General features: G+C 50.6%; 9 protein-coding genes across 9 annotated transcripts; 6 read left to right on the forward strand and 3 right to left on the reverse strand.

Annotated features, from left to right (window-relative positions):
- Positions 1-236: 236 nt before the first annotated feature.
- Positions 237-2597, reverse strand: AtWU_00314 (mismatch repair ATPase MLH1; the record flags this gene model as incomplete). The annotated part of the gene is made up of 4 exons (XM_035495430.1): positions 237-1895; positions 1950-2216; positions 2271-2450; positions 2502-2597. The coding sequence occupies 4 exons, from the start codon at positions 2595-2597 to the stop codon at positions 237-239; spliced, it is 2202 nt and encodes a 733-aa protein (XP_035351323.1).
- A 462-nt stretch (positions 2598-3059) lies between these two features.
- AtWU_00315 (uncharacterized protein) lies at positions 3060-5260 on the forward strand (the record flags this gene model as incomplete). The annotated part of the gene is made up of 3 exons (XM_035495431.1): positions 3060-3732; positions 3797-4048; positions 4104-5260. 3 exons carry the CDS (start codon positions 3060-3062, stop codon positions 5258-5260), a joined length of 2082 nt encoding a protein of 693 aa, XP_035351324.1.
- Positions 5261-5664: 404 nt separating this feature from the next.
- AtWU_00316 (proteasome regulatory particle base subunit RPN1) lies at positions 5665-8664 on the forward strand (the record flags this gene model as incomplete). Its single annotated transcript, XM_035495432.1, has 5 exons — positions 5665-5812; positions 5914-5978; positions 6045-6209; positions 6266-8575; positions 8632-8664. The coding sequence occupies 5 exons, from the start codon at positions 5665-5667 to the stop codon at positions 8662-8664; spliced, it is 2721 nt and encodes a 906-aa protein (XP_035351325.1).
- A 705-nt stretch (positions 8665-9369) lies between these two features.
- AtWU_00317 (protein kinase RIO2) lies at positions 9370-10707 on the forward strand (the record flags this gene model as incomplete). The annotated part of the gene is made up of 3 exons (XM_035495433.1): positions 9370-9432; positions 9498-9642; positions 9713-10707. The coding sequence occupies 3 exons, from the start codon at positions 9370-9372 to the stop codon at positions 10705-10707; spliced, it is 1203 nt and encodes a 400-aa protein (XP_035351326.1).
- Positions 10708-11017: 310 nt separating this feature from the next.
- AtWU_00318 (mitochondrial 54S ribosomal protein uL23m) lies at positions 11018-11806 on the forward strand (the record flags this gene model as incomplete). Its single annotated transcript, XM_035495434.1, has 3 exons — positions 11018-11106; positions 11196-11486; positions 11596-11806. 3 exons carry the CDS (start codon positions 11018-11020, stop codon positions 11804-11806), a joined length of 591 nt encoding a protein of 196 aa, XP_035351327.1.
- Positions 11807-12165: 359 nt separating this feature from the next.
- On the reverse strand, positions 12166-15090 carry AtWU_00319 (putative LON domain serine protease; the record flags this gene model as incomplete). Its single annotated transcript, XM_035495435.1, has 3 exons — positions 12166-12250; positions 12304-14536; positions 14619-15090. 3 exons carry the CDS (start codon positions 15088-15090, stop codon positions 12166-12168), a joined length of 2790 nt encoding a protein of 929 aa, XP_035351328.1.
- A 771-nt stretch (positions 15091-15861) lies between these two features.
- Positions 15862-16932, forward strand: AtWU_00320 (porphobilinogen deaminase; the record flags this gene model as incomplete). Its single annotated transcript, XM_035495436.1, has 2 exons — positions 15862-16144; positions 16211-16932. 2 exons carry the CDS (start codon positions 15862-15864, stop codon positions 16930-16932), a joined length of 1005 nt encoding a protein of 334 aa, XP_035351329.1.
- Positions 16933-17220: 288 nt separating this feature from the next.
- On the reverse strand, positions 17221-18411 carry AtWU_00321 (IGBP1/TAP42 family protein; the record flags this gene model as incomplete). The annotated part of the gene is made up of 3 exons (XM_035495437.1): positions 17221-17802; positions 17860-18136; positions 18200-18411. The coding sequence occupies 3 exons, from the start codon at positions 18409-18411 to the stop codon at positions 17221-17223; spliced, it is 1071 nt and encodes a 356-aa protein (XP_035351330.1).
- Positions 18412-19202: 791 nt separating this feature from the next.
- Positions 19203-24543, forward strand: AtWU_00322 (putative RNA helicase/RNAse III; the record flags this gene model as incomplete). The annotated part of the gene is made up of 16 exons (XM_035495438.1): positions 19203-19405; positions 19459-19652; positions 19707-19810; positions 19865-20130; positions 20180-20287; positions 20336-21017; positions 21068-21126; positions 21180-21249; positions 21302-21370; positions 21416-21598; positions 21657-22727; positions 22778-23178; positions 23234-23747; positions 23805-23990; positions 24040-24192; positions 24247-24543. The coding sequence occupies 16 exons, from the start codon at positions 19203-19205 to the stop codon at positions 24541-24543; spliced, it is 4560 nt and encodes a 1519-aa protein (XP_035351331.1).
- Between the last annotated feature and the right edge of the window lie 381 nt (positions 24544-24924).

Here is a 24924-nt window from a genome sequence, read left to right on the forward strand (position 1 = left end):
GTATGGCTATGAATAGTAACTCGTATCGCTGCCCTGGTTAAGTTCGTATCTGTACCACTGAAAAAAGTTACTAAGTTTCAGAACTATACAGTAATAACCATGTTGTTCCGGATACAACCCTTCACCATATCCTTCAACATAACAGCCAGATGTAGTATTTCCGTTATTATTACACCTGAACGAATACACTCTCTCACAACCATCAATAGATACTCGAATATAAATATCCAGCTAAATCAACACCGCTCGAAAACCCTATACAACCCCTTCAAATCCGCCACCTCGACCACCCCCTTCAACAGCCGCGTCGTAGCAACCATGCGCGCCCTCAACGCCGGGAATACCACATGTTCCAGCATCCGCGCCATCTGCGCCCGTCTCTGCGTGATGAACTCCTCCTCCACTTCCCCTTCCCCTTCTGCTCCTGTATCATTACTCTTCTGCACGTTCGGAGGCGGGGGCAACTGCTCAGGAGTATAAAAAGCCGCAAGCTCTCGGAGAAACGTGCGGAAGCATTCCTCCTCGTTTGTCCAGTCGACGTAGGGACCTAACCTGAGGAGAAATCGGGGCAGTTTGCCCAGGCTGGGGAGGTAGCCTTTCAGGAGTAAGGGGATGGAGAGGAGGTCCCCGTCTGGTGAGATTTCGAGGGAGAAGTACTCGTTTAGCATTTCGCGGCGGTCGATGAGGGTTTCGGCGACGAGGTCCGGGGCGTTGGTAAAGATTTCGTTGGCTTCTTCTGCTGTTGATTCTTGGGACGATTGGGTGCGTTCGGTGTCTGCGGCGATGCGGAGGAGGTCAATGAGTTTGGGTGGTGGGGAGAGCTTGATGACGCCGAAGTTGGCGAAGTCTGTAAGGCCAATTTGGTAGAAGAATTCGGTGCAGAACATGCCGTAGTCGATTAGGTAGAGTTTGACGCCGGATTGGATGGCTGCGATTCGGCGACGTTCGTCGACGAGCCCGACGTAGGTGTGGGAGGCGATGGTTTCGGTTAGGGTGTTGTGCATGGAGTTGCGGACGGAGGCGCGGAGGTTCTTCACGGATGTGAAGCTGATGCGGTGGGGTTCGCGGGAGGTGGTTTCGTATTGGAGGCCTTCGTCGAGGATGGTGGTGGTGTCTGCTTGGGAGGCTGTTGGTGTGTGTGGTGTGGCTGGGGTGAGCATGGAGGTGATTTTGCGGACTTTGGAGTCGGTGCGGACGAGATTGTGTTCGTATGGCTTTTTGGTCGTGGATGGGGTTTTGGGTACGGTGTCTGTGCTGCCTTCGGCGTCGCGGTTTGCGGGCTCCATTGTTGTTACACCTGGGAGGAGGGTTTGGGTTAAGAAGGTCCGGCTTGAGTCTACTTGGGCCAGTTTGGAGCGGATCTCGTTGCAGATGCATTCGATGATTTCGTCTTCGTTGAGGAAATTCACTTCGCGCTTGGTTGGATGTACGTTGACGTCAACACGCTGTGGTTCAATCTCGAGGTCGATATAGGCAAAGGGGTGTCCTCCTTTGGGGAGGAAGCTGGAGTATGTTTGTTCGACTGCTCGCTTGATGGCTGTGGATTCGACCGAGCGGTGATTGATGAAAAGGAGTATGGTAGTTCTCTTGACATGGTAGTTTGCGTTCGTGGCAAAGCCAGATGAGCGAAAGCCCAGCTTGTCATCTTCGACATTGAATTCGACAAGTTCGTTGGCGACTGCGCTGCCGTGGATTTGACGAATTCGATCTATTGTATTCGCTGCAGCTGGAGTGGAGACACTGACGCCTGAATCACCATGCTTGCGGCAGGAGAAGGCAACACCTGAGCAATGGACGGAGTATCGGCCGACTACATCGAGGATTTTGGCGTATTCTTCACTTGCTGATCGGAAAGCCCGACGTCTTGTCGGGACATTGTAGAACAGGTCCTCTACCTGGGATTCAAATGAGCTGTTGTACATTCAGAGATGAAGTAGTATCTCACTCACAGTTATTTGCGTGCCGCCGCGTCCTGCGGTGGCTTTGGGCGCAGCACTTTGTCCAGGTTTTGGGGGGACAAGCTTCCCATCGCTATAGTGTGCTCTCCATGCGCAGCTGGATCCGGCAGTTTTTGTGGTCACGGTGAGATGGGCAATATGGCTGATACTTGCCAAAGCCTCGCCCCGGAAACCGTACGTGCCTATGGATGAAAGGTCCTCAAACTGCTTTAGCTTGGAGGTTGTGAATCTTTCACACAGGATAGGGAGGTCATCTCTCTGTCTCTGAAGTCAGCCACTTTATCGCTGAAGAACTGTGATCGCTCTACTTACGTCGATGCCATGGCCATTGTCAGTAATCTGCAGGAGCTTCAATCCACCGTCTTTCACCAGAATCTCGATCGATGTCGAGCCAGCATCAACAGCGTTCTCAATTAGCTCTTTCAACGCATGCATAGGAGCCACAATAATCTCCCCTGCTGCAATCTTGTTTACAACATCGGGGTCTAAGGCCTATGTCGCGTTAATACCTAAGCGAAGATACGACTGGAAATGAGAACTGACTCTGATCCTTTTTGGTCTCTGTGGCTCCTCATTGTCCTCGGCAGATCTTTTCGTGCCTCGGGGCTCTGTATTGTCCAGGTCCATCTGGGGGTCCATGGTTTGAGAGGAATGGAACAACTGAATCAGCAAAAATGTTGCTTCTCTGGTATCGTGCGCGACTATATGAACTAATCCGAGCCACGGGATTGGTATAAAGCAATGTTCCAACCACTGAAAGCACGGGATACTGATGGTGACAAAGAAGCTGTCAGCCCATATGAAATTAGCTATAGCTCGACGCCAGTCAGATGTATTGGCCTGGCAGGCTTCTAGAAGCAATGGATGTTGACTGGAGGCGGTGGAGAAAGGCCGACCGAATGAATGGCTGTAAGGATCGGGGATAAGCTGCGGAGAGCCCATGGCTGATTAGTCGCCGCGGCCATCCCGCAACCGTCGAACCTCCACCGCGTGGCCCCTTCAAGATTCCATGCCATCCATTCATTGCTCTTCCGCCCCTCTCTTCAATGCTTACATCTGTCGCGCCAGCTCCAACGGAGCAGCTATCTTTATGTTTGAATAATGTGGCCCTCCAAACGGCCATTTTTGGCAGATGAGGAGCTTGGGAAGAAGGACGATGACCATCAGTCTCGCACAGTTCATAGCCAACCATGGCGCTCAAAGCAATGGAAACCACCACGGCCGCGACGATTCGTGTTAGGCATTGTGGCTCTGTATTTACTTTATCTGTTCTTCAAAAATATGCCAACTGATCTTGCTCCTGCTCCGGAGCGGTTCAACCCTGCATTGGCTCAAGCGCGACAGGCCGCACTTCGATTCCAGCAAGAGCACCTGCAACAACAATCGCAGCAGCAGGGGCAGCAGGAGAAGGAGGAGCTTCAACCTCCACTATCTGGCGCTCCTCCGCAAGGCCCTCCCGAGCGAAATGAAGCCGACGCAAAGCCCAGTGATGAACTCTATTACAATGGAAAGATCAACTTCTACTATTTGGCTAAGTCACTACATCGGTTTCAGGGACAAGTCTCCCGCTATCAGAAGCCAACCAGTCACGCCGTTGTCTTTGCTGCTGCAAGCCTGGAAAGCGTGTCGGATCTCCTTCCTCTTGCCTGCCAGATGGCAGGGAGAAAGCTTAACGAAGTACACATGGTGCTGCTGGGAAGAGACGACGTGTCAATCGAAGGTATTCAGCGCGTCAATGGTATAGATGATGCGAATTGTCCAGTCAACTGGCATGGTACGTTTTGCTAGTATCAACCCACCATAATTCATCCTCAAGTACTCATCCATTTGCACTGCAGATGCTAGGCCAGACTATGCACAATGGTCAACAGATGCCCGTATGGAGAGAGCGGTGGCGGCGGGTCTCACTTATGTCCGCTCCTACCTCCTTCCGCAAGTAATCCTGACACAAGGCGAGCAGATGGAAGAAATTTTCTTCTGGCGCGGCGTGCAAGGTTGGGCAGATGAATCAGGTGTTCCCCATGTCTCTCTCCCTAGCACAGCAAGGGATCTCATGTGGATGTCAACCCTAGACAGTGGCGCCCTTCAAGGTAACCTTCGAGACTCTGTCGGTCAATGTCTAACTCCGTGCTAATGCTTTTACAGCCTGGAATAACGTTCAAGTTGAATTTCTTGTTCATGCTCCTTCTGAGTCCTCTGGTTCCCTGATCAGGTTGCTCCGGACGTTGCAAAATGCGGACTATCTTGGCGGGACACCTAGCTTGACGATTGAATTGCCCCCTCAAGAAGACCCAGAGCTGCTTCGCTACATTAAGACGATAAAATGGCCTCCTCATTCTTCTGGAAAGGTCACTCTCCGTCGTCGAATCCAGCCACATGACATGAACTCCGCCGAAGCCTCCTTGAAGTCTGTTGAGGCCTTCTATCCTAGGGACCCGGCTGTGTCCCACGTGCTTGTGCTTTCTCCACAGACGGAGCTAGCCCCATCATTTTATCATTATTTGATGTATACCATGCTAAAATACAAACATTCCCGCACCAAACAGCTGTCTAGCAAGCTTATTGGCATCTCGCTTGAGCTTCCGTCTTCTCTTTTGACTGACGGCAAACCATTCGAACCACCAGAAGCTGACAGCAACCATGTCTCCAGTCCGGGCGATGGGGAGTTATTGCCTTTATTTCTTTGGCAGGCCCCCAACAGTAATGCAGCTCTATATTTCGGCGATAAGTGGGCCGAATTCCACGAGTTCTTATCAAACCGGTTCATGGTTCAGGAAAGTATGGGCCAGCAATCACCCCAGGAGAAGCTCATATCGAAGAAATACCCAGCCGTGATGGAGTACCTCCTTGAGTTTATCCGAGGCAGAGGATATTACCTGCTTTACCCGACGTTTCCTGCCAAGGGGAGTTTTACCCTTGCTACGGTGCACAACGAACTATATCATGTTCCCGAAGAGTTTGTTGAGGATGATTCACCTCAGCTCACCGAGCCGTCACCAGAAGCGATAACAGACCCCTCAAAGCCGCTTACACCAGGTCCTGCGGAAGGGCTCGGAGTCGTTGAAAAGCCACTGAGTCGAGCCTCAACAGTAATGCCGCTTCTTGAACGATTTTCCTTCAAGCTGCCTACTATTGATCACTTGCCATTGTTGTCCTACAGCGGTGAGAAGCTCTCTGGCTATGCTTATAGCCGGGACCTCGATGAGTACAGGGAATGGTTCCGCACTCGACATGGGGGATGTGCCGATGGAAGCCTCAGCAGCCAAACGGGTTCAGGGGGCTTATTTTGCCTGGGCGGATGATATTCGCTGTATGTAATGATGCATGGTCTGGGGCTATAAGAAGCTGCGGCTCATACCCCGTGTAATTCGTTCAACAATCAAGTTCGATTTTTGTCAGTACATTGGTAGAACATTCCAATCGATGCCTTAAGGCTGAAAGTGTAGTAGTTAATCTCTTGGCGGGCGCTGTCTTACATAAGCGGTGGGAGCTCCACAGGAGCGCAACGCCCGAGCGGCGACGAAGAGCGAGCTCTCTCTGTTTCCCATCAACAAGCTTATAACCCAATCCCAACTTCATCGCCTAGAGTGAGGAGGCTTATCGCATCAAAGCTCCCACTCTCACCCTCATCACTCGCGTTTTCTAAATCTCCCGTCTATCCGCGTTCCCGAACACACCCCGACTACTCGCCATATAACCGTCAGAGATGGCGCAAGACGGCGAGCGGTCAGCTCCCGCCGACAAGGGCAAGGGCAAGGTTGACGATATCAAGGAGTTGTCTGGAGGAAAGAAGACAGCAGCTGATGAGAAGCCACAAGCTGATGGCAAGCAGAAGGATGACGAGTCGAAAGAGGGTAGGTGGATATGTCGAGTCAGGCCGCGGACCTCCCGACGCCGCACCTGACATCACTAACGCCGTGCTCTGACCGAGGTGCTAACACGATGGGTATTACAGAAGAACTCAGTGAAGAGGATCAGCAGCTGAAGAATGAGCTGGAAATGCTCGTGGAGAGGTTAAAGGTACGGGGATGAAGCTGTTCTGTTGGGGTCCCGAGCGATGACGTTAACTCTCAACCTGCCATCTAGGAGCCCGATACCTCGTTGTACGCCCCTGCCTTGGACGCGATTAAGAACTTCATCAAGACCTCGACATCTTCTATGACTGCTGTTCCTAAGCCCTTGAAATTTCTAAGACCGCATTACGATGAGCTCACGGAGCTCTATGAGAAGTGGGCGGCCGGCCCGGTTAAGGTTCGTTGCCCGTCATGCAGACCATACTATCAACCTAACCAAGTATGTATTTCTAGGACTCGCTCGCCGATATGCTCTCGGTTCTTGGCATGACCTACGGAGATGAGGAGAAGCTCGAAACCCTGAAGTACCGCCTTCTCACCAAGTCCGAAGACCTCGGTTCCTGGGGCCACGAATACATCAGACACCTGGCACTGGAGATTGGGCAAGAGTACCAAAACCGGCTTAACGCTGAGAAGGATGTACAGGACTTGATCGATCTGTCGCTGTCTCTTGTTCCCTACTTCCTGAGCCACAACGCCGAAGCCGATGCTGTCGATCTTCTCAGTGAGCTCGAGATCATCGAGGAGATCCCGCGCTTTCTGGACGAAAACACATACGGAAGGGTCTGCTTGTACATGGTCAGCATGGTCAACCTTCTCACATACCCCGAAGACCAGCAATTCCTTCGTACCGCCCATGAGATCTATGTCCGCTACAAGGAGCTCACCAAGGCCGTTGTTCTTGCTATCCGTCTGAACGACATTGACCTCATTAAGAGCGATATCAATGCCACTGAGGATAGGTCGCTCAAGAAGCAGATGGCGTTCCTTGTTTCTCGGCAACAAATATGGCTTGACCTTCCTGAGGAAGAGGAAGACCAGTCCTTCATGGACAGCTTGAACAACACCTCCATTCCAAAGCACTTCAAGTCTCTTGGAAAAGAGCTCAACATCCTTGATCCCCAGATGCCGGAGGACATTTACAAGACCCACCTCGAAAGCAGCCGCGGTGCTGGCCTTACAAATGTCGACTCCGCCAGGCACAACCTCGCCAGTGCCTTTGTCAACGCCTTCGCCAACGCTGGATATGGCAACGATAAGATGATGCTTGTGGAGGGTGACAAGGGCCCCTGGGTCTGGAAGACCAAGGACGACGGCATGCTGTCGACGACTGCTTCGATGGGTATGCTTCTGCACAGGGATGTCGAGATTGGTCTGGACAAGATCGACAGGTATACCTACGCCTCGGAGGATCAGATCAAGGCGGGTGCATTGCTTTCTATCGGTATCCTCAACTCGGGTGTGCGGATAGACTCCGACCCTGCTTTGGCTCTCCTCAGTGACCCCGACAATCTCGAGGCCAAGAGTGTGCCCATGAGAGTTGCTTCTATCATGGGTCTCGGTCTGGCTTATGCCGGATCGAACAAGGAGGAGTTGCTTGAGGTTCTACTCCCCATTGTCGAGGATGGGTCCTTGGACATGCAGCTGTCTGCCATGGCAGCTGTATCCCTGGGTCTTATCTTTGTGGGATCTTCTAATCACCAGGTCAGTGAGGCCATTGCCACCACATTGATGGACGAGGAGCGGCAGAAGCAGCTCAAGGATAAGTGGACTCGCTTTATGGCCCTGGGTCTGGCGCTCCTTTACTTCGGTCGTCAGGAAGAGGTCGACGTCATCCTTGACATCCTGAAGGCAGTCGATCACCCTATGGCCAAACCGACCTCGGTCCTTGCTTCGGTCTGCGCCTGGGCGGGTACTGGCACCGTCTTGAAACTGCAGGAGCTCCTCCACATCTGCAATGATATCATCGACGAGACTGAGGAGAACAAGGGTGATGAACTTGTTCAGTCGTATGCTGTTCTGGGTCTGTCGCTCATTGCTATGGGTGAGGAGGTCGGGCAGGATATGATCTTGCGGCAGTTCGGCCACCTGATGCATTACGGTGCCAGCAACATCCGCAAGGCTGTTCCCCTTGCCATGGGCTTGATCACACCCAGCAACCCTCAGATGAAGGTTTACGACACTCTGTCCCGGTACAGTCACGACACCGACAACGATGTCGCTATCAACGCCATTTTCGCCATGGGTCTTTGCGGTGCTGGTACCAAGAATGCCCGTCTGGCGCAGCTGCTTAGGCAGCTGGCCAGTTACTACCACCGCGACCAGAACACTTTGTTCATGGTCCGCATTGCCCAGGGTCTTTTGCACATGGGCAAGGGTACAATGACCCTGAACCCCTTCCACACAGATCGCCAGGTCCTCTCGCGCGTATCAGCCGCAGGTCTGCTCACCGTCCTGGTGTCTATGATCGATGCCAAGCAATTCGTCCTCGCCGAACACCACTACCTCCTCTACTTCCTCATCACCGCCATGTACCCACGCTTCCTTGTCACGCTCGACGAAGACCTGCAGCCTCTCACCGTCAATGTCCGGGTCGGTCAGGCCGTGGACGTTGTTGGCCAGGCGGGTCGCCCTAAGACCATCACTGGTTGGCAAACACAGAGCACGCCGGTGCTGCTGGCCTACGGCGAACGTGCAGAGCTCGAAGACGAGCAGTACATTCCTCTCAGCAGCACTCTAGAGGGTCTGGTCATCTTGCGCAAGGTAAATAATCCGTGCTAGTGATAATATGATAAACCATGATGCTAATGTTATGGCAGAACCCCAACTGGGAAAATCAAGACTCGGTTTAATGGTCCTTCGACGTGACACGACTGTGTGGGTGAGCTGAGCAGGGGGCTTGCTGCTCAGGTACTGTGTTTTCATGTAATCAGCACGAATTGGAAAATAGCAGGCACCGATTGTCATTATATTCGATCTATCAATTAGACTGGTGGATGTGGCACGGGTGATTAATGCTAGTATGACTTCTAGGCTTATATATGTCTGAGAAACCTCAATTGAAACAGATTCTTTCACCAATAGACTAAATTAGTAGTAATAATATTAGTATTGCTGCTATGAAGTGATTCTTTAAGCTACTACTATTTTCCAAACTTGAAGCTGTTTCTCGACACCCGTCCGTAGTAGATGTATATATTATACAGTGTAACTAGTAAACTACCGGATTCGATAGGTGATGAGCAACTTCGAAGTCATAGAGGGGCATCTAACAAGTCAATTAAACATACCTTTACGATTTACAACTAAACCAGTGATTCTTTATATTCTCTTTTGGATATTTTCGTTGAGCAACCAACTACTCTGGACTATATATTCTGTAGGACCTTGGAGACATCCGAAATAGGAAACTAGGGCATAGGGCAGCGGCATCCTGACTTTTCCGCGCATCAATGTACTGGTCGACGCCTTCATCGACAGCGCAGACTCACGTTCCACGCTATACGCAGTCGGTAGCTTAACTTGTGAGCCGATCCCGACATCGAACACACTGCATCATGAAGCTCGATCCGAAAGCGATCCGCTACCTCACCTCTGAGGACTTCCGCGTGCTCTCCGCGGTATGCCCCTCCCCCGCCCTCTGATCGCAGCCTATTGTCTGACAGCTAACAGAACTGTGTCGCAGGTTGAACAAGGAAGCAGAAACCATGAAGTCGTGCCCACGCCTCTGATCGCGCAGATTGCTGGCCTCCGCGGTGGCAGCGGAGTGCACCGGTCTATCTCCAACCTCGCCAAGACCAACCTGATCGCTAAGGTTAAGAATGCGAAATGTACGGTTGTCGCCTATGTTGCTGTACGGAACTGAGTATAGTGAAGAATTTACTGACAAGTGCCTGTTAGATGATGGATACCGTCTCACCTACGGAGGTCTCGATTACCTCGCCCTCAACGCCCACCAGAAGCAAAAGTGCATTTACTCCGTCGGTAACCAGATTGGCGTTGGCAAGGAGTCCGATATTATCGTCGTCGCCGGCCACGATGGAACACAGCGCATTCTGAAGATTCACCGTCTCGGTCGTATCTCCTTCCGTACCGTCAAGACAAACCGCGACTACCTCCGACACCGTAACACTGGCTCGTGGATGTACATGTCGCGCCTAGCGGCAATGAAGGAATACGCCTTTATGAAGGCCCTACGAGAGAACGGCTTCTCCGTCCCCGAACCCATTGCGCAGAACCGCCACACCATCGTCATGAGCTTGATCGATGCGTTTCCGCTACGACAGATCTCCAAGGTCGCCCATCCCGCATCACTGTATTCGGAGCTGATGGATATGATCGTGCAGCTGGCGCGGTTTGGTCTGATTCACGGTGACTTCAACGAGTTCAACATCCTGATCAAGGAAATAGAGGATCCGGATGCTAAGGGGAAGGGCCGTGAGGATGACGAGGATGATGAGAATATCCAGTTGGTGCCAGTCATGATCGATTTCCCACAGATGGTGTCGATCGACCACCCCAATGCGGAGATGTACTTTGACCGTGATGTCAACTGCATCAAGCGCTACTTCCAGCGCAAGTTCCACTTCACTAGTGATGCTCCCGGCCCTTTCTTCAAGGATGCGAGGAAGCAGCTCATCCAGAACCCCGGGAAGCGGTTAGATGTGGAAGTTGAGGCGTCAGGATTCTCGAGGAAGATGGCGCGCGAGTTGGAGAACTATATGAAGGAGGTTGGCGCCAATGGCGACAACGATGAAGACAAGGAAAGTGACGAGGAGGAAGAAGAGGAAGAGGAGGAAGGCTCCGGCTCTGAAGGGGAGGAGAACGAACAATCACAGGAGGTGGACGAGAGTGCCCGGCGACTTGGGAACCTGCAGGTATCGGAAGGACAGTAAACAGCACACCAGTAAATGATAGTAATGACCATGACGAATATAAAATATTTCTCATTCAACCATATTTCAAAATGAACAAATTTTTATTTTCCTCGTACTTATAATAATAAATGTCTAGGACCTGTTACAAAATATCCGACCAAAAACCACACTACGGTACCCGACGCGGCCAACCACGCAATTTCACGTTTGCTCCCGACGAACTTTCCGCCGGGGCATATCAAATCAAATCAATCTTCCCTCTACGAATATCACCACCACCACCACCACCACCATCACCTCAATCGGACCCATTCAATTCACCCTGAAAATGGTCCGACGATTCTCCAAGTTCCCCAAAAAGCCCGCCGACTGGCTCGGTCCCGCGGCGCCTCTGTCCGAACGGAAGCAGATCTTCCTGTACGCTCCATCCTATACAATCCCATACCAAATTCCCATTCCATAAATAAAAAATGTGCAAAACTGACATCTGGAATTGAATAAAATAGTCCCGACTTCACAATCGCCCTAATCCGCACGCCGTTCCTCCCTCCCCGCTACGCCACCTTCTACGTGCCGCTCAACTTCAACAAACTGGATATGCGCGATTACCTGCAACGTCTGTACGGCGTGGGCGTCGTCAGCGTGCGATCATTCGTCGAGCAACAGAAACTGACGAGGTTGAAGTCCCTGGGTCGTTATGGATATGGCAAGATTCGTCGCCCGCAGTCGAAGAAGAAGATGACGGTGGAGATGAAGGAGGCGTTTGTTTGGCCTGAGGCGCCGAAGGATATGGCTCCGTATGTTTATTTTTCCTTTTTTGTTCTCTGTGGAATTGTTGGGTTTCGATTTGTTGTTGTTGGAGGATTGGTGGGTTTTTGGGATAATGCTGACTCGTGGTTTGTGCAGATGGGAGAAGGACCAGTTCTTCAAGGCTCAGAAATACCAGGAGGAGATCCAGGATAAGCAGAAGCCGGATGCGGGAATGAAGGCGGATGAGAAGGAGAGGGAGGTTTATAAGGAGGATGCGAAGAAGTTGTTGGAGGGTGCTAAGCCGTGGAGGCCGACTTGGAGGGCTTTGGGGTTGGGGCATTATGAGAGGCCGTTGGTTAAGTCGTGAGTTCCTTTGATTCATTGATATGTTGGTTTAGAAATTTGTTGTTTTGTTTGGTATATCAGGGTTCAAGTTAGACAGTTTGTGACTGAGGGCTGTCGTCGTGTATTATATTTACATTACTACCTACTTGTGTATGTTCAATACTATTCATTGTGTTTGGGATGAGCTGGGTGATTGAAATAGTATTTGGTTGTAACTGACAGATAACTATGTGTGGAATTGAGGATATGTTGACGCTGGTAAAGGAAAGTGGTCGCTGCGCTTAGAAGGACAATAAGAGAACAAACAATAAAGCACAAGTACTATCTACACGGGCTATTCTGCCGTGTTGGGATTGAATAGTGAGTGAGTGGAGAGAGCCCTTACAGTCGGCTCTCGATGAAGTTGGTGTGCTGACCAGGCCAGTGGGCATCTGGCCACACCTGTCGGATAGCTTCCCAGATATGCCTGTCTAATGTTAGCAATATGCAGCAGCAAGTATGGATGGTTGAGATACTCACGTTACATAAACAATTTCAAGTCCTTCGCTGACCTCCTGCGGCACGTCCTTGACATCCTTGCGGTTGTGATGGGGCAAGAGGACGGTCTTGACGCCGGCGCGGTGCGCACCGATCAGCTTCTCCTTGATGCCGCCAACAGGCATCACCTTGCCGCGGAGCGACACTTCGCCGGTCATGGCAACACTGGGAGGTACTGCCTTGCCGGTGAATAGGGAGATCAGACCCATCGTGTGTGCCAGGCCTGCCGAGGGGCCATCCTTCGGGATGGCTCCGGACGGGCAGTGGACGTGCAGGCTGCGGTTCTTCATGATATCCTCGGTGGGATCCGCAGTCAGTCCAAGCTCAAAGGCATGGGCTTTCACCCATGTCAGAGCCACCTCCACGCTCTCCTTTAGCACGTCTCCCAGCTTTCCGGTGAGCTGGACCCGGCCGTTGCCTGGCATGTCTGCAACCTCGATGAACAGGATGCTGCCTTGACCTCCAGTGGAGTATGCGACAAGTCCAGTGACAACACCGGGACGACCATGCTTTTCGGCGATTTCTTCCTCAAAGCGCTCGATACCTAGTATATCTTCCAATTCGTCCATACTCACCATGGGGTTGTACGCATCAAGTCGGCCTGCATCGCCCGCATCCGCAAACTGGACGGCCTTGTATCGACAGACCGAGCCAAGCTCACGCTCTAGGTTACGAACACCCGACTCTCTGGTGTAGGACGTGATGACTTTGTCAATCACTTCGTCAGACAAAACAACTTGGCCATCCGAAAGCCCATTCGCTCTGATCTGCTTGGGAATGAGGTGTCTCTTGGCAATGTGTCGCTTCTCAACCGTAGTGTAGCCGGACAGAGAGATGGTTTCCATCCGGTCGAGTAGGGGTGCCGGGATAGTGTCCAAAGAGTTAGCAGTGGCAATGAAGAGTACCTTGCTCAGGTCAATAGGAATGTTGATATAGTGATCCGAGAATGTATGGTTCTGTTCAGGATCCAGGACCTCGAGCATGGCTGCTGATGGGTCTCCTTGGAAATTGGCGCCTCCGACCTTGTCAATCTCGTCGAGCAAGAACACTGGGTTGGCAACGCCGACCTTTTTGAGACCACTGACAATCAGTCCCGGCATCGCAGCAACGTAGGTCCGGCGATGGCCTCGGATTTCAGCCTCATCTCTAACGCCACCCAGAGAGATTCTGTGAAACTTGCGACCGAGCGATGAGGCCACTGATCGCGCCAAGCTGGTCTTACCAACGCCTGGTGGACCAACAAGCAGGAGGATGGGCGACTTGTCGCCCATGCGACGAGTCTTCAGCATATGCAGCTTGGTCTCAACAGCGACTCGATCCGTCTCGGACAACACAGGTACCTCCTTCTCGAGGTCGCCTCCATCGGATGCCTCAAGCTCTTTCGACAAGGTCTCAATCTGGCGCTCAACATCTCTGTTGGTAGACTGCTTGAGTCGGAGCACGGCCAAGTACTCAAGAAGCCTCTTCTTGATCTTTTCCAATCCATAGTGATCATCGTCTAGCTGCTTCCTGGCTCTCTTCAAAGTCTCCGGTCCAAGCTGGTCCTCGGTCATCTTCGTCCATGGGATATCCGCGATATTTTCGAGGTAGGTCCGGCAGACACCGTACTCAGCATTTGCTGGGTTCATCTTACGAAGACGTCGCAGCTCCTTGTCCGCAACCTTTCTCGCCTCAGGGCTGAGCTGGGCCTCTTGCAACCTCTGCTGCAGCTCATCGACCTCGTTTGATTCCTTGTCATCGTTGTCATTGTTTCGACCGGCTGACAACCCGGGTGGCGTCAGTCCGCTAAGACCAGCCATCGCCTTCCTTGCCAGGATCTCACGGTCACGAGGATCGATCTGGTTAATGTCGAACCCAGAGCTAGGAAAGCTGTTGGTTGTGATTGTAGTGACCTTCACATTGCTCTTGATGCTCTGTAATTGCCTAGTTAGCATCTCAACAACTCTCTCTAGTCTGATCTTGACGTCAAGCGATGCTAAAATCCGAAGCTTTTCTTCGAAGCCGGAGTCGGCGACGTCCGCCATAAAATCGGCCAGTCTACCCGCATGGGAGACATCGGACTTGGTAATGAACAGTTCGAACTTCCGGGCAATGAGTGGCGAAAGGCGGCTTCCAGGAGAAGGTAGTAAGGAAGACAATCGCAGCAAGGTCAGGAGCTCGCGAGATAGTTGTCGCAGCTGTTGGAATAACTCTACTGTTTCAGCATCGCCGGAGACTGTTTCTAGAAATGACCAGATTAGACACTCGTCCAGATAAGAAGTAGCAACAACAGCGCAGACCAACAAAAGAAAACCGACCTTTCTCATCATGAACAATAGCTTCAGCCTCGAAGTACGGCCTTTCCTTCAAGACGCGCCTAACAGTGAACCGCTGGACACCCTGGACCACGAGAGCCGGCTCCGAATAGACACGGCGCTGGATACCAATCACTTTACCAACGGTACCATGACGAAACAGATCCTCCTTTCTGGCTTGTCCAGCATCAATCATCTCAAACTCCTCCCTCCGGTCTTCATCCAAGCTTCCGTCATCGATGAGTCGCTGGCCGTCCTTGCTCAGATAAGGTGAGCTGAGGGGAACGCATCCGAAGGTGATAGCCGTTCCATCGCGCTTCACCACGGCCGATCGATCAACGATTGTCGACAGTAAATTGGCGAGATCCGGGCGATTCGAAACAGGAATCCGTAGCGTAATGCCAGGAAGTAGGACCGATCCTTTGGGCAGCGGAACCAAGGGGAGCTTGGTTGTTCTGCCGCTGTTGGAACCCATCTCGGTATGCCAGAACACAAAGGCACACACTCAGTGGCGATGACAAGATTAAAGTTGATGGAGAGGTGAAATGAGAGGTTTGTTTCGTCTGGGGAACGATGGTAGATCAGGACGACAGCGCACGGGGCTGTCGTGGCGGTCGGGTTATAAGGCAACTAGTAGAGGTGAGGTTCCACTGTTCCAGAACCCCGTCGATAGATGAAGGCGTGACTCTGGGGAGGAGATCCAATCCGATAAGCGCCCTTCTCTCCGATGCCGAGGTTCGCACGGGGCAACGTCAATCCCCCCGTCTGCGGAAACCGGAGTCCTGCAGCACAGCTTCCGCTCTTCCAGAACATACCATGGCAGGCTGTGAGTCTCTGAAGACATTGTGACCAATCTACTCTGTATCTTCTCTATTGAATCTCCGAGGGAAAGTACATTGACCGGGGCTAATCAGCGTGATGTGGCACTCGATGCCCCAGAAGCACGAGACCCGCGAAGAAAGGCGGTGTCTCCTCATCCGGTAACATTACCCGGATGTATAATTACCGTCGGGGGCTGGGCCGAGTCGTATGACAAACGCAAAATACGAGTAAAATACCCAGCGTCAAATGTCAAGATTGTCTCTGAAACATTTCCCCTCAATGCTTGAGAGCCGTGCAGCCCACTCTTCTGTTTAGTACTTCGACGCCCGCAATATTCTTCGCCTAGATCACGGTTAGATATACCTCAGTTCAACTCTCTCCCTAGAAACCCAATCGCTCCCTGCATACACCAACCATCGTCGCAATGGCTTCTGCCCCGCCCCACGCCACCAACCCCTCATCGCGCAAGACCTTCACCATTGGCACGCGCAAGTCCAAGCTTGCTCTGCTTCAAACGGATCTGGTTCAAGCGGCGCTCAAGCAAACATGGCCCGACTATGAGTTCAAGATCCACTCTCGAGAGACCGCCGGCGACCAGAACACGACCATTGCGCTCCGTGACTTCACGACCAAGAACCTGTGGACCCAGGAACTGGAGGACCTTCTGATTGCTGGCCAGGTTGACTTTATTGTACACTCTCTCAAGGGTACACATCCGCTCGTTCTTTATCTCGCCTTAAGAAGTAAAAACTGACTTATCTCTATCATTGCAGATGTGCCGACTCTCCTCCCCTCCTCCTGCACCCTCGGCCCCATGATGAAGCGCGAAGACACAAGAGACGTCCTGGTAATGAAGAAGGGCCTTTCATACAAAAGTCTGGCCGAGCTGCCCGAAGGCTCCGTTGTCGGTACCTCCTCCATCCGTCGTACCGCCCAACTCGCCCGTCGCTACCCCCACCTCAAGGTTATGGATGTGCGCGGTAACATTGGTACTCGGTTGTCGAAGTTGGATGCAGAGGATGGCCCATTCACGTGTCTCATCCTGGCTGCGGCTGGCTTGCTGAGATTGGAGCTGGGCGATCGTATCACCAGCTATCTCGACTCGAAGAACGGGGGAATGCTCTATGCTGTCGGTCAGGGTGCGCTCGGCATTGAGATCCGGAAGGATGACCAGCAGGTGCTGGACATGCTACAGAACATCGGTCATAAGGAGACCACTTTCGCTAGTTTGGCAGAGCGCAGCCTTCTGCGTACTCTTGAGGGTGGATGCAGTGCGCCGTTGGGTGTTGAGTCCGAATGGGTCAATGGTGCTTTGAGGATGCGCTCCATTGTGGTTAGTGTGGATGGTAAGGAGAGCGCTGAGGTTGAGATTGATGGGGCTGTTGATTCGCCTCAGGCTGCGGAGGAGTTCGGTGTTACTGTGGCTAAGGCGTTGGTCGAGAAGGGCGCCGGCAAGATCTTGGAGGAAATCCAGCGCAACAAGCAGACTGCTTAGATAGAAGCTGTAAAGTCTATGTGGTGGAGATGCTGGTCTTCTCCTTCACGGGAGATATGATGATACAATGGACATATATAGATGGATACCCATATGAAAAAAAGAAGAATGTTACGTGTCTGCTGAAGATACTTCTCCATTGCAACTAACTTGTTTAGTACCAGTAGACTTTCTGGGAGATTCATGACAGGGTGTGCAGTACTATTCTATCATTTGGTACTCATATCAGATTGGCCAACTTGAATGGCCAATCAGCCGTTAGAAATATATATATAAATTTCATGCACATCAACCCCGATTCAATGTATTGCCAGAGCCTCTAGGATTCGCCTCTTTATACTCGTCCCAAGCTCTGGCCTTCATTGTTTCTTCATCAGCCAAATCCATGTCATCTTCATCAACCTCAGGCTTTATGCCTGACTTCTCTCCCCCGCCTTCGATGACATTACCCCTCCTTTTCTCCTCTTCAAGATATTCATCAATCGTCATAGTGGGTAGATTATGTCCCGATCGGAAAACCCCTTGCTGGAGCTGCGTCCTGCGATCAAGCAACGTGAATGGCTGCATAGGCTTCCCCTCCTTGCTCAGGATAGGTCCGAACTTCCCTCCTCTCAGCAGTTCGGCAATCGGACGATCTAGCCGCTCGGAGTAGCTCGACTCGCTTGCCTGATTCCGCCGACGTGGATCATCCTGCAATGACTCAGCGGGGTTTGGCGGAGCACTGCGGATGGTTGACAGCATAGTCAGTTCTTGCGACAGCAGATCCAAGGACTGGAATGACTGGTGGATGTAGAGGTTGATCTCGGCGAGGTAGAGTTTCCGAACATCCTCCTCGTCGCTTTGTAGCCGGCTTTGGTTATTCGCAAAATACTTGAGAGAGTGTAAGTAGATCGCTCAGTAACATAAAATGAGCAAAGCCTATCCAACCTCTAATTTCTGCTTCAGCTCCTTCTCCTCCTTGAATCTGTTTATCTTCACTTCTCGGCGGGTCGCAGCATCATTGGTTGTGGTCAGGGAAAAAGAGGTGGGGTTCGAGGTGTAACGTTCATAAAGCTTCTTGTCCTTCTCGTTAAGGACGTCGTAATCGTCTAGTCGGGCGAGGAAGCGTTCATATTGCCCAAGCGCACGTCGGAGGAGAGCTTCGCGGTCCGAGCTGTAGGTTCTTTGGAGAAGGTCTGCAAGATGATACTCTACCGTAAGGTATCTGGAGGTAGGCAAGAAGTTAGCGCATCCTCATGCAGCTCCGCTAGGTATGTCATAGCTATACTGGATATCTGTCGTGGAGATGTCCTCCAAAGGTTCGTTCGAGCTGAACAGAGATAGCAAGCCCACTTGCCGCTGGCATTCCTCAAGCTTGGCTATTGTTGCGTTGACATCACTGCGGTATGCATCCGTGTTGCTGTCGGGGCGGGCTTCTAAAGCTGACTTTTCAGCTTTCGCTTCCGCAAAAAGGGTTCGTAGATTTTGCGGCTGCTCCATTGCGCTGCTTTGGGATTGTGAGGGGTAATGTTGTATGAATTCAAAAGCTCCGCTGGAGAATGACTGCCGATCGGCAGATATGAGGGCTGTTTCATACACCGGCGTTTCTTTCTTACATTAATTACTGCCCAGTATCCACCTCACTAAGCTAAGCACGGCATTATAAAGGTCACGTGATATATGCGTAGCATAGTGCATGGTTCATCTTTGATCGGTAAGAGGATGATTACTTACGAAATGCCTGGGTTATTTACACTATTGCAAGAAATATCTACTTGAATCAGGAAAGCAACGTAAAAGGACTAAGCAATGTCTGGAAAAATCCATGCATGGATTGCCCCGCGTATATAGCCTTTGCCCCGCGGTGCTTCCCTTCTCTGAAGTATATATAGTGCCATCTTGTAGAACTCATCACTACTACTCAGTACTCCGATGGAAGTACATCGATAAAGCACCTCGTTGCTTTATAACTCTCACAACTATCAGCACTTATTAGTTCTTCACCTAATAGCTGTCACACACATCAACCTTGACCAACTAACAGGGGTGAAAGCAATAGCCGGTCTCCATCTTCCGCTGTTTGTCTCCGTTTGTGACACGACCATCGGCTGCCAGTGACTGCTCCCGGTGACATATTCACATCCTTTTTATCTTATTTTCTTCACTTACTGCTTTTAATGGGAAACACAGTCTTCTCGCACCTTCGATTGTTGATTTAGCCTTGAGCAGCTTTTCTGCTTCAGAACCAACTGTAGGATAAGACAACAATGCCATCAGCTCACGCTTTCAATATGGGAGTAAATTCCGATCTTCATGGGCCTGATCAGAACCTACCCGTGGAAACAATAAAAGGGCGCGCCGTGACGATGACTGAGGATATACTACAGGAAGATGACAGATCATCGGATGAATCCGACAATGACGAGCACGAAGACCAGATCATAGCAGGAGTTTCACAGCAACGTATTACCCAGAACGCAAAGTTCAAAGACCTGTCAGTACTTGAGTCCCTAAAGTGAGCATACAGGAGCGCTAATATCCATCAAGTCTTGCACAGCGTGCTGATTCAGGCCCCATCCATGACGCTAAAGTCACCCATGACCTGCCAGATGCTCAGCTTTCCACTGCGCACTTGGTAGCGAAACAAGACCTTGGAATTGGTACGCTGGATCCAAGAGAGTATCAATTGGAACTATTTGAGAGAGCGAAAGCGCAGAATACAATTGCTGTACTTGACACGGGTACTACCTTCACACAAAGATGAGTTGACTTGATGCGAGCTAATGATAATGTAGGCTCTGGGAAGACTTTGATTGCAGTGTTGCTACTTAAACATACACTGGAAAAGGAACTGAATGATCGCGCGGAGGGGAAGCAACATCGAATAGCCTTTTTCCTTGTGCGTTTCGCAATCTTCTTCTGACCCAAAATAGATGCTCTAACACAGGAACAGGTGGATAGCGTTACACTCGCATACCAACAGGCCGCGGTACTACGCAATAACTTGGATCAGAGTGTCGGGCATTTCTTTGGAGCTATGGGAACTGACCTGTGGAGCAAAAGTGTCTGGGAGCAGCACTTCCAAAAGAACATGGTGATCGTCTGTACAGCGGAGATTTTAAACCAGTGCCTGCTCAACTCCTACGTCAAGATGAGCCAAATTAACCTCCTAATATTCGATGAAGCGCACCATACAAAGAAAGATCATCCCTATGCACGGTGTGTATGATCTGACTTGAAACACATACAAAAGCTAATTACACTTCAGCATTATACGTGAATCTTACCTCGAAGAAGACCCCTCAAAGCGTCCACGAATATTTGGAATGACTGCATCACCCATTGACACAAAAGGTGATATAGTCGATGAAGCTACGTATGTTATGAAAACTGGAGCAACAAATGTAGTACTAATGCAGAATAGGAGACTTGAGAAGTTGCTTGACAGTAGGATAGCTACGACTTCCAACATGTCACTTCTACGGCAGGTGGTCAGGCGTCCGGTGGAGAGAGTATGGTCCTTCAACAGGTTGGAGCAACCGTTTGCTACTAGCCTATATAAGCAGCTTGAAGATCGTTTTGGAGACATGGCGTGCTTGGAGGGTATATTCAGATTTGCTTGGCAGGCCAGCTCTGAGCTAGGCCGATGGTGTTCAGATCGAGCATGGGCGCGTGCTTTAGCAGATGATGTATTGCCCAAGCTCGAAGGTAATGTTCGTAAGACGGCAAACTCTGAAACATCATCTGATGTGCCCGAAAGTGCTTACAAAGAGATCTTGCGGATAACGGAAGCCAGTGAGATAGTGAAGGGCTATGAATTCAGCAGTCCTGAGGCTTTTGGCCAGCTTAGCCCCAAAGTGCAAGTCCTTCGCGAAGAGCTTGTCCACTATTTTGGACGACCGACGGAGACAAAATGCATTGTTTTCACGCAGAAGCGCTACACAGCTTTGATTCTGTCTGAACTTTTTCAAACCCTGAATGTTCCCTTCCTTCGGCCTGGTGTGCTTATTGGTGTCCGGTCTGGGGATTTAGCAGGAATGAACATAACTTTCCGCCAGCAGTTTATTTCCTTGGTCAAGTTCAGGACCGGCGAGATCAATTGCTTGGTAAGTACTAGAATCCGTCTTCCAGTGTATCAAATGCTAACAAATCTTAGTTCGCTACATCAGTTGCTGAAGAGGGTCTGGATATTCCTGATTGTAATCTGGTCGTTAGGTATGGTGGTAACTCTGCTGTTCCCTACCCGAGTGCCTAACCTGATCAAATAGGTTTGATCTTTATCAAACGTTGATCCAATACGTGCAAAGCCGTGGGCGGGCGAGGCATTTCAATTCAACGGTAAGACCAGATGCTAGACGTGTGTTACAGGAATTAATGTCCGGAATTACAGTATGCGAGTATGGTCGAAAGAGGAAACCTGGATCATGAGCAGAGGCTACTTGAGGTTCAAGATGCTGAAGTAAGTCCCTATGAACAAGAAGCTGTATTCAAACTAACATGACAGAAAATGATGCAAAACTTTTGCAGAACCCTCCCCGAGGATAGGCTACTATATGGCATTGACCACGATCTTGATACAGTGTTACAGAAAGACGAGGGCAACAGGACTTTCAAAATCAAATCTACAGGTGCTAAGCTAACCTATCATTCAGCAACGGCGATACTTGCTCGGTACGCTAGTTCTTTGGTATGTGTGACATTCAACTAGGATTACGTGTCAATCCCTAACGAGTCGCGGTCTGTAGCAATACGAAAAGGAAATTTCGGCCCAAGTAACATATGTAGTGCTTCCTATCAACGGTGCCTTTGTTTGCGAGGTTATTCTACCGGAAAAGTCACCTATCCGAGGCCTCACAGGAAGCCCAGCAATGAAGAAGTCCATTGCGAAGCGCTCTGCGGCCTTTGATACATGTCTTTTACTTCGGAAGAACAAGTTGCTCGATGACCATTTCAATTCAATATACCATCGTCGCCTTCCGGCAATGCGAAACGCGAAACTTGCAATAACATCGAAGCGCACCAGCGAGTATGACATGATATCGAAGCCATCTCTATGGGGCCGGAAACAAGGAATGGCCCCCAAAGAACTTTATGGCACCGTTATCACGTTCTTGCCCTCCAGTCAACTATCGCACGAGGCCAGACCTTTGCTATTGTTCACACGAGAGAGACTGCCACACTTTCCACAGTTTCCCATCTTCCTCGATGACGACATAGAGACTACAATACTCACGACTCCCTTGGAAAATCAGATTCTACTTTCAGAAGAGGAAGTTGATGCCCTCACAGTGTTTACTCTTCGTGTTTTTCGTGACGTGTTCCACAAGACTTACGACAACGAGCCCGAAAAGATGGCTTACTGGCTAGCCCCGGTAAGGGTTCAAAGCTCATACATCCCGTCATTCGACCCAAGGCAGATCCTTGACTGGGAGAGCCTCAACTACGTGCGCGATAACGATAGCATTCCATTCTCTACGGAGATACGCCCAGAGAGCTTGGTTGATCTCTTTGTGTTCGATGCCTGGGATGGAAGATGCCGATTTTTCACAGTAGGAATCGAGGAAAGTCTGACTCCCTCTTCTCCTCCACCACCCTTTGTAGCCCGGCGCAGACACATGACCGATATTATGAATTACTGCTCGAGCCTCTCCAAGAACTCCAGGGCTAAATTCTTGTCGACTTGTCACTGGGACCAACCTGTCTTAAGGGCAGAGCTCGTACGACTCCGCAGGAACCTTTTAGACAGAATGACAGACACCGAGAGAGAAGTTGAAACGAGGTGCTTCATTTGTCTTGAGCCTTTGAAAGTATCTGCTGTAAGTTTATTCTCTTTCAAACGGAGAACAGACACTGAGCGCTAGCGAAGATCCCTGCAGCTACAGCATTCTCCTGTCTCGCATTCCCAGCAATCATCTCTAGAATTGATGCATACCTAATCTCTCTCCAAGGCTGCGAAAGCCTAAACTTCACCGTCAAGCTGGACCTCGCCCTTGAAGCATTCACAAAAGACTCCGATAATACCGAGGAGCACCGAGCTCAGCAGATACATGTCCAACGAGGAATGGGAAGAAATTATGAGCGATTGGAATTCCTCGGAGACTGTTTCCTGAAGATGGCTACCTCGATTGCTCTCTTCACACAAAACCCAGACGATGATGAGTTTGACTATCACGTAAACCGGATGTGTCTCATTTGCAACAAGAACCTCTTTAATGCAGCCGTAAAAAAGGAGATCTATAAGTATATTCGTAGTCGAGGATTTTCGAGGTAAGGCCTCTGCCGTGTGTGAGGGTTGAACCAGAAGACTAACAGTTGTGGCAAGACATACATGGTATCCAGAGGGTCTGAAGTTACTACAAGGTAAAGACCACAGTAGAAAGGCAACCACGGAGAGCAAGCATGCCCTTGCAGAGAAAACAATTGCAGATGTTTGCGAAGCTTTGATAGGGGCGTCTCTGCTTTCCGGTGGTCCTGAACATCGATTCGACATGGCTGTCAAGGCAGTGACTACTCTGGTGAACAGTCCCAGTCACATGGCTGAGCGATGGAAGGACTACATTTCTTTATATACGATACCGAAGTATCAGCGCCGAGCGGCGGATGGTGCCGAGATACACCTTTGTCGAAAGGTCGAAGAGAAGCTGAGCTACCGCTTCCGTTACCCGACGCTTCTTGGATCAGCTTTCACTCATCCTTCGTATCCATCTGCATGGGCTAAAGTGCCCTGCTATCAGCGCTTGGAGTTTCTTGGTGATTCACTGATCGATATGGTGTGCGTGGAAGACTTGTTTGCCAGGTATCCTGACCGAGACCCCCAGTGGCTCACAGAACACAAAGTAAGAAATCTTGTACAACCATTAGTAACCAAGCATTCATTAACAATACTGCTGTAGATGGCCATGGTATCCAACAAGTTTCTGGGTGCTTTAGCCGTGAAATTGGGGCTCCATACGCATCTAAAATACTTTAGCGCTCCGTTGCAATCTCAGATCACTCAGTACGCCGAAGAAATCCAGACAGCAGAGGGCGAGAGTGAGGGCGCGGTGGACTATTGGACTGTGACAAAAGACCCTCCTAAGGTAATGCCGCCCTTCTGCAATGCAGAACGCAGCTAACGTGGATGACCAGTGTTTGCCCGACATGGTTGAAGCGTATGTAGGTGCAGTTTTCGTCGACTCCGATTTCAACTTCGAGGTCATTGAGAAGTTCTTCCGGGATCACATCAAACCATTTTTCGAGGACATGGCAATTTATGACAGCTTCGCAAATAAGCACCCTACGGTAAGGCCGACCCTGACTGATTGTAATCTGGGCTAGATGGCTGAACCGAACTAGACTTTCTTGTACAATCGACTGACTAATGAATTCGGCTGCACGAACTATTGTCTGAAAGCTGGTGAGATGCCCAGCATTGATGGGGCCCCGGCTGGGGTTTTAGCGGCCGTGATCGTGCATGATGTTGTCATTGCCGAAGGTACAGCATCATCTGGTCGCTATGCTAAAGTTAAGGCCAGTGAGAGGGCACTCGCAGTGCTGGACGAGCTATCGTCAGCAGCTTTCCAGAGAAAATATCGCTGTGATTGTCGAGAGTCAGGAGACTTGGCAAGACCCGACATTGGAACGGCTATCTGAAGGAAATTGGGACTAGGAGCTTAGTACATGCGGTGAAACAGCCTGGGTAATTAGCAGATGAAATGGTAGGTGCGTGACTCAGGAAACATGTAAAAGGGGCCATGAAATTGTGCTAGCGGCAGTTTTTATATCATTCGAAATATTCATTTTCCCTCTGTCTTCAGATGTTGTGCCAGAATACTAGTAGATGCCCAAGTCGAGAGCAGTAGTTAGATAGGTGGTAGTCTATCTAGTCTAAGAGTAGATCCATGGACGCCGTCGACCCGCCCGCTGCTGTCCGGGACGCACTAAGCCCCATCTGGATTAGCGGAAGTTCCCCCTGAAGTGTACCACTTTCTTCTGGGTCGTCGCTCGGGCTCGCTGCAGCATCCGCAGCAGCAG

Source organism: Aspergillus tubingensis, assembly GCF_013340325.1.
Source record: "Aspergillus tubingensis WU-2223L DNA, scaffold_1, whole genome shotgun sequence".
In the NCBI taxonomy this organism is placed as follows: Eukaryota; Fungi; Ascomycota; class Eurotiomycetes; order Eurotiales; family Aspergillaceae; genus Aspergillus; species Aspergillus tubingensis.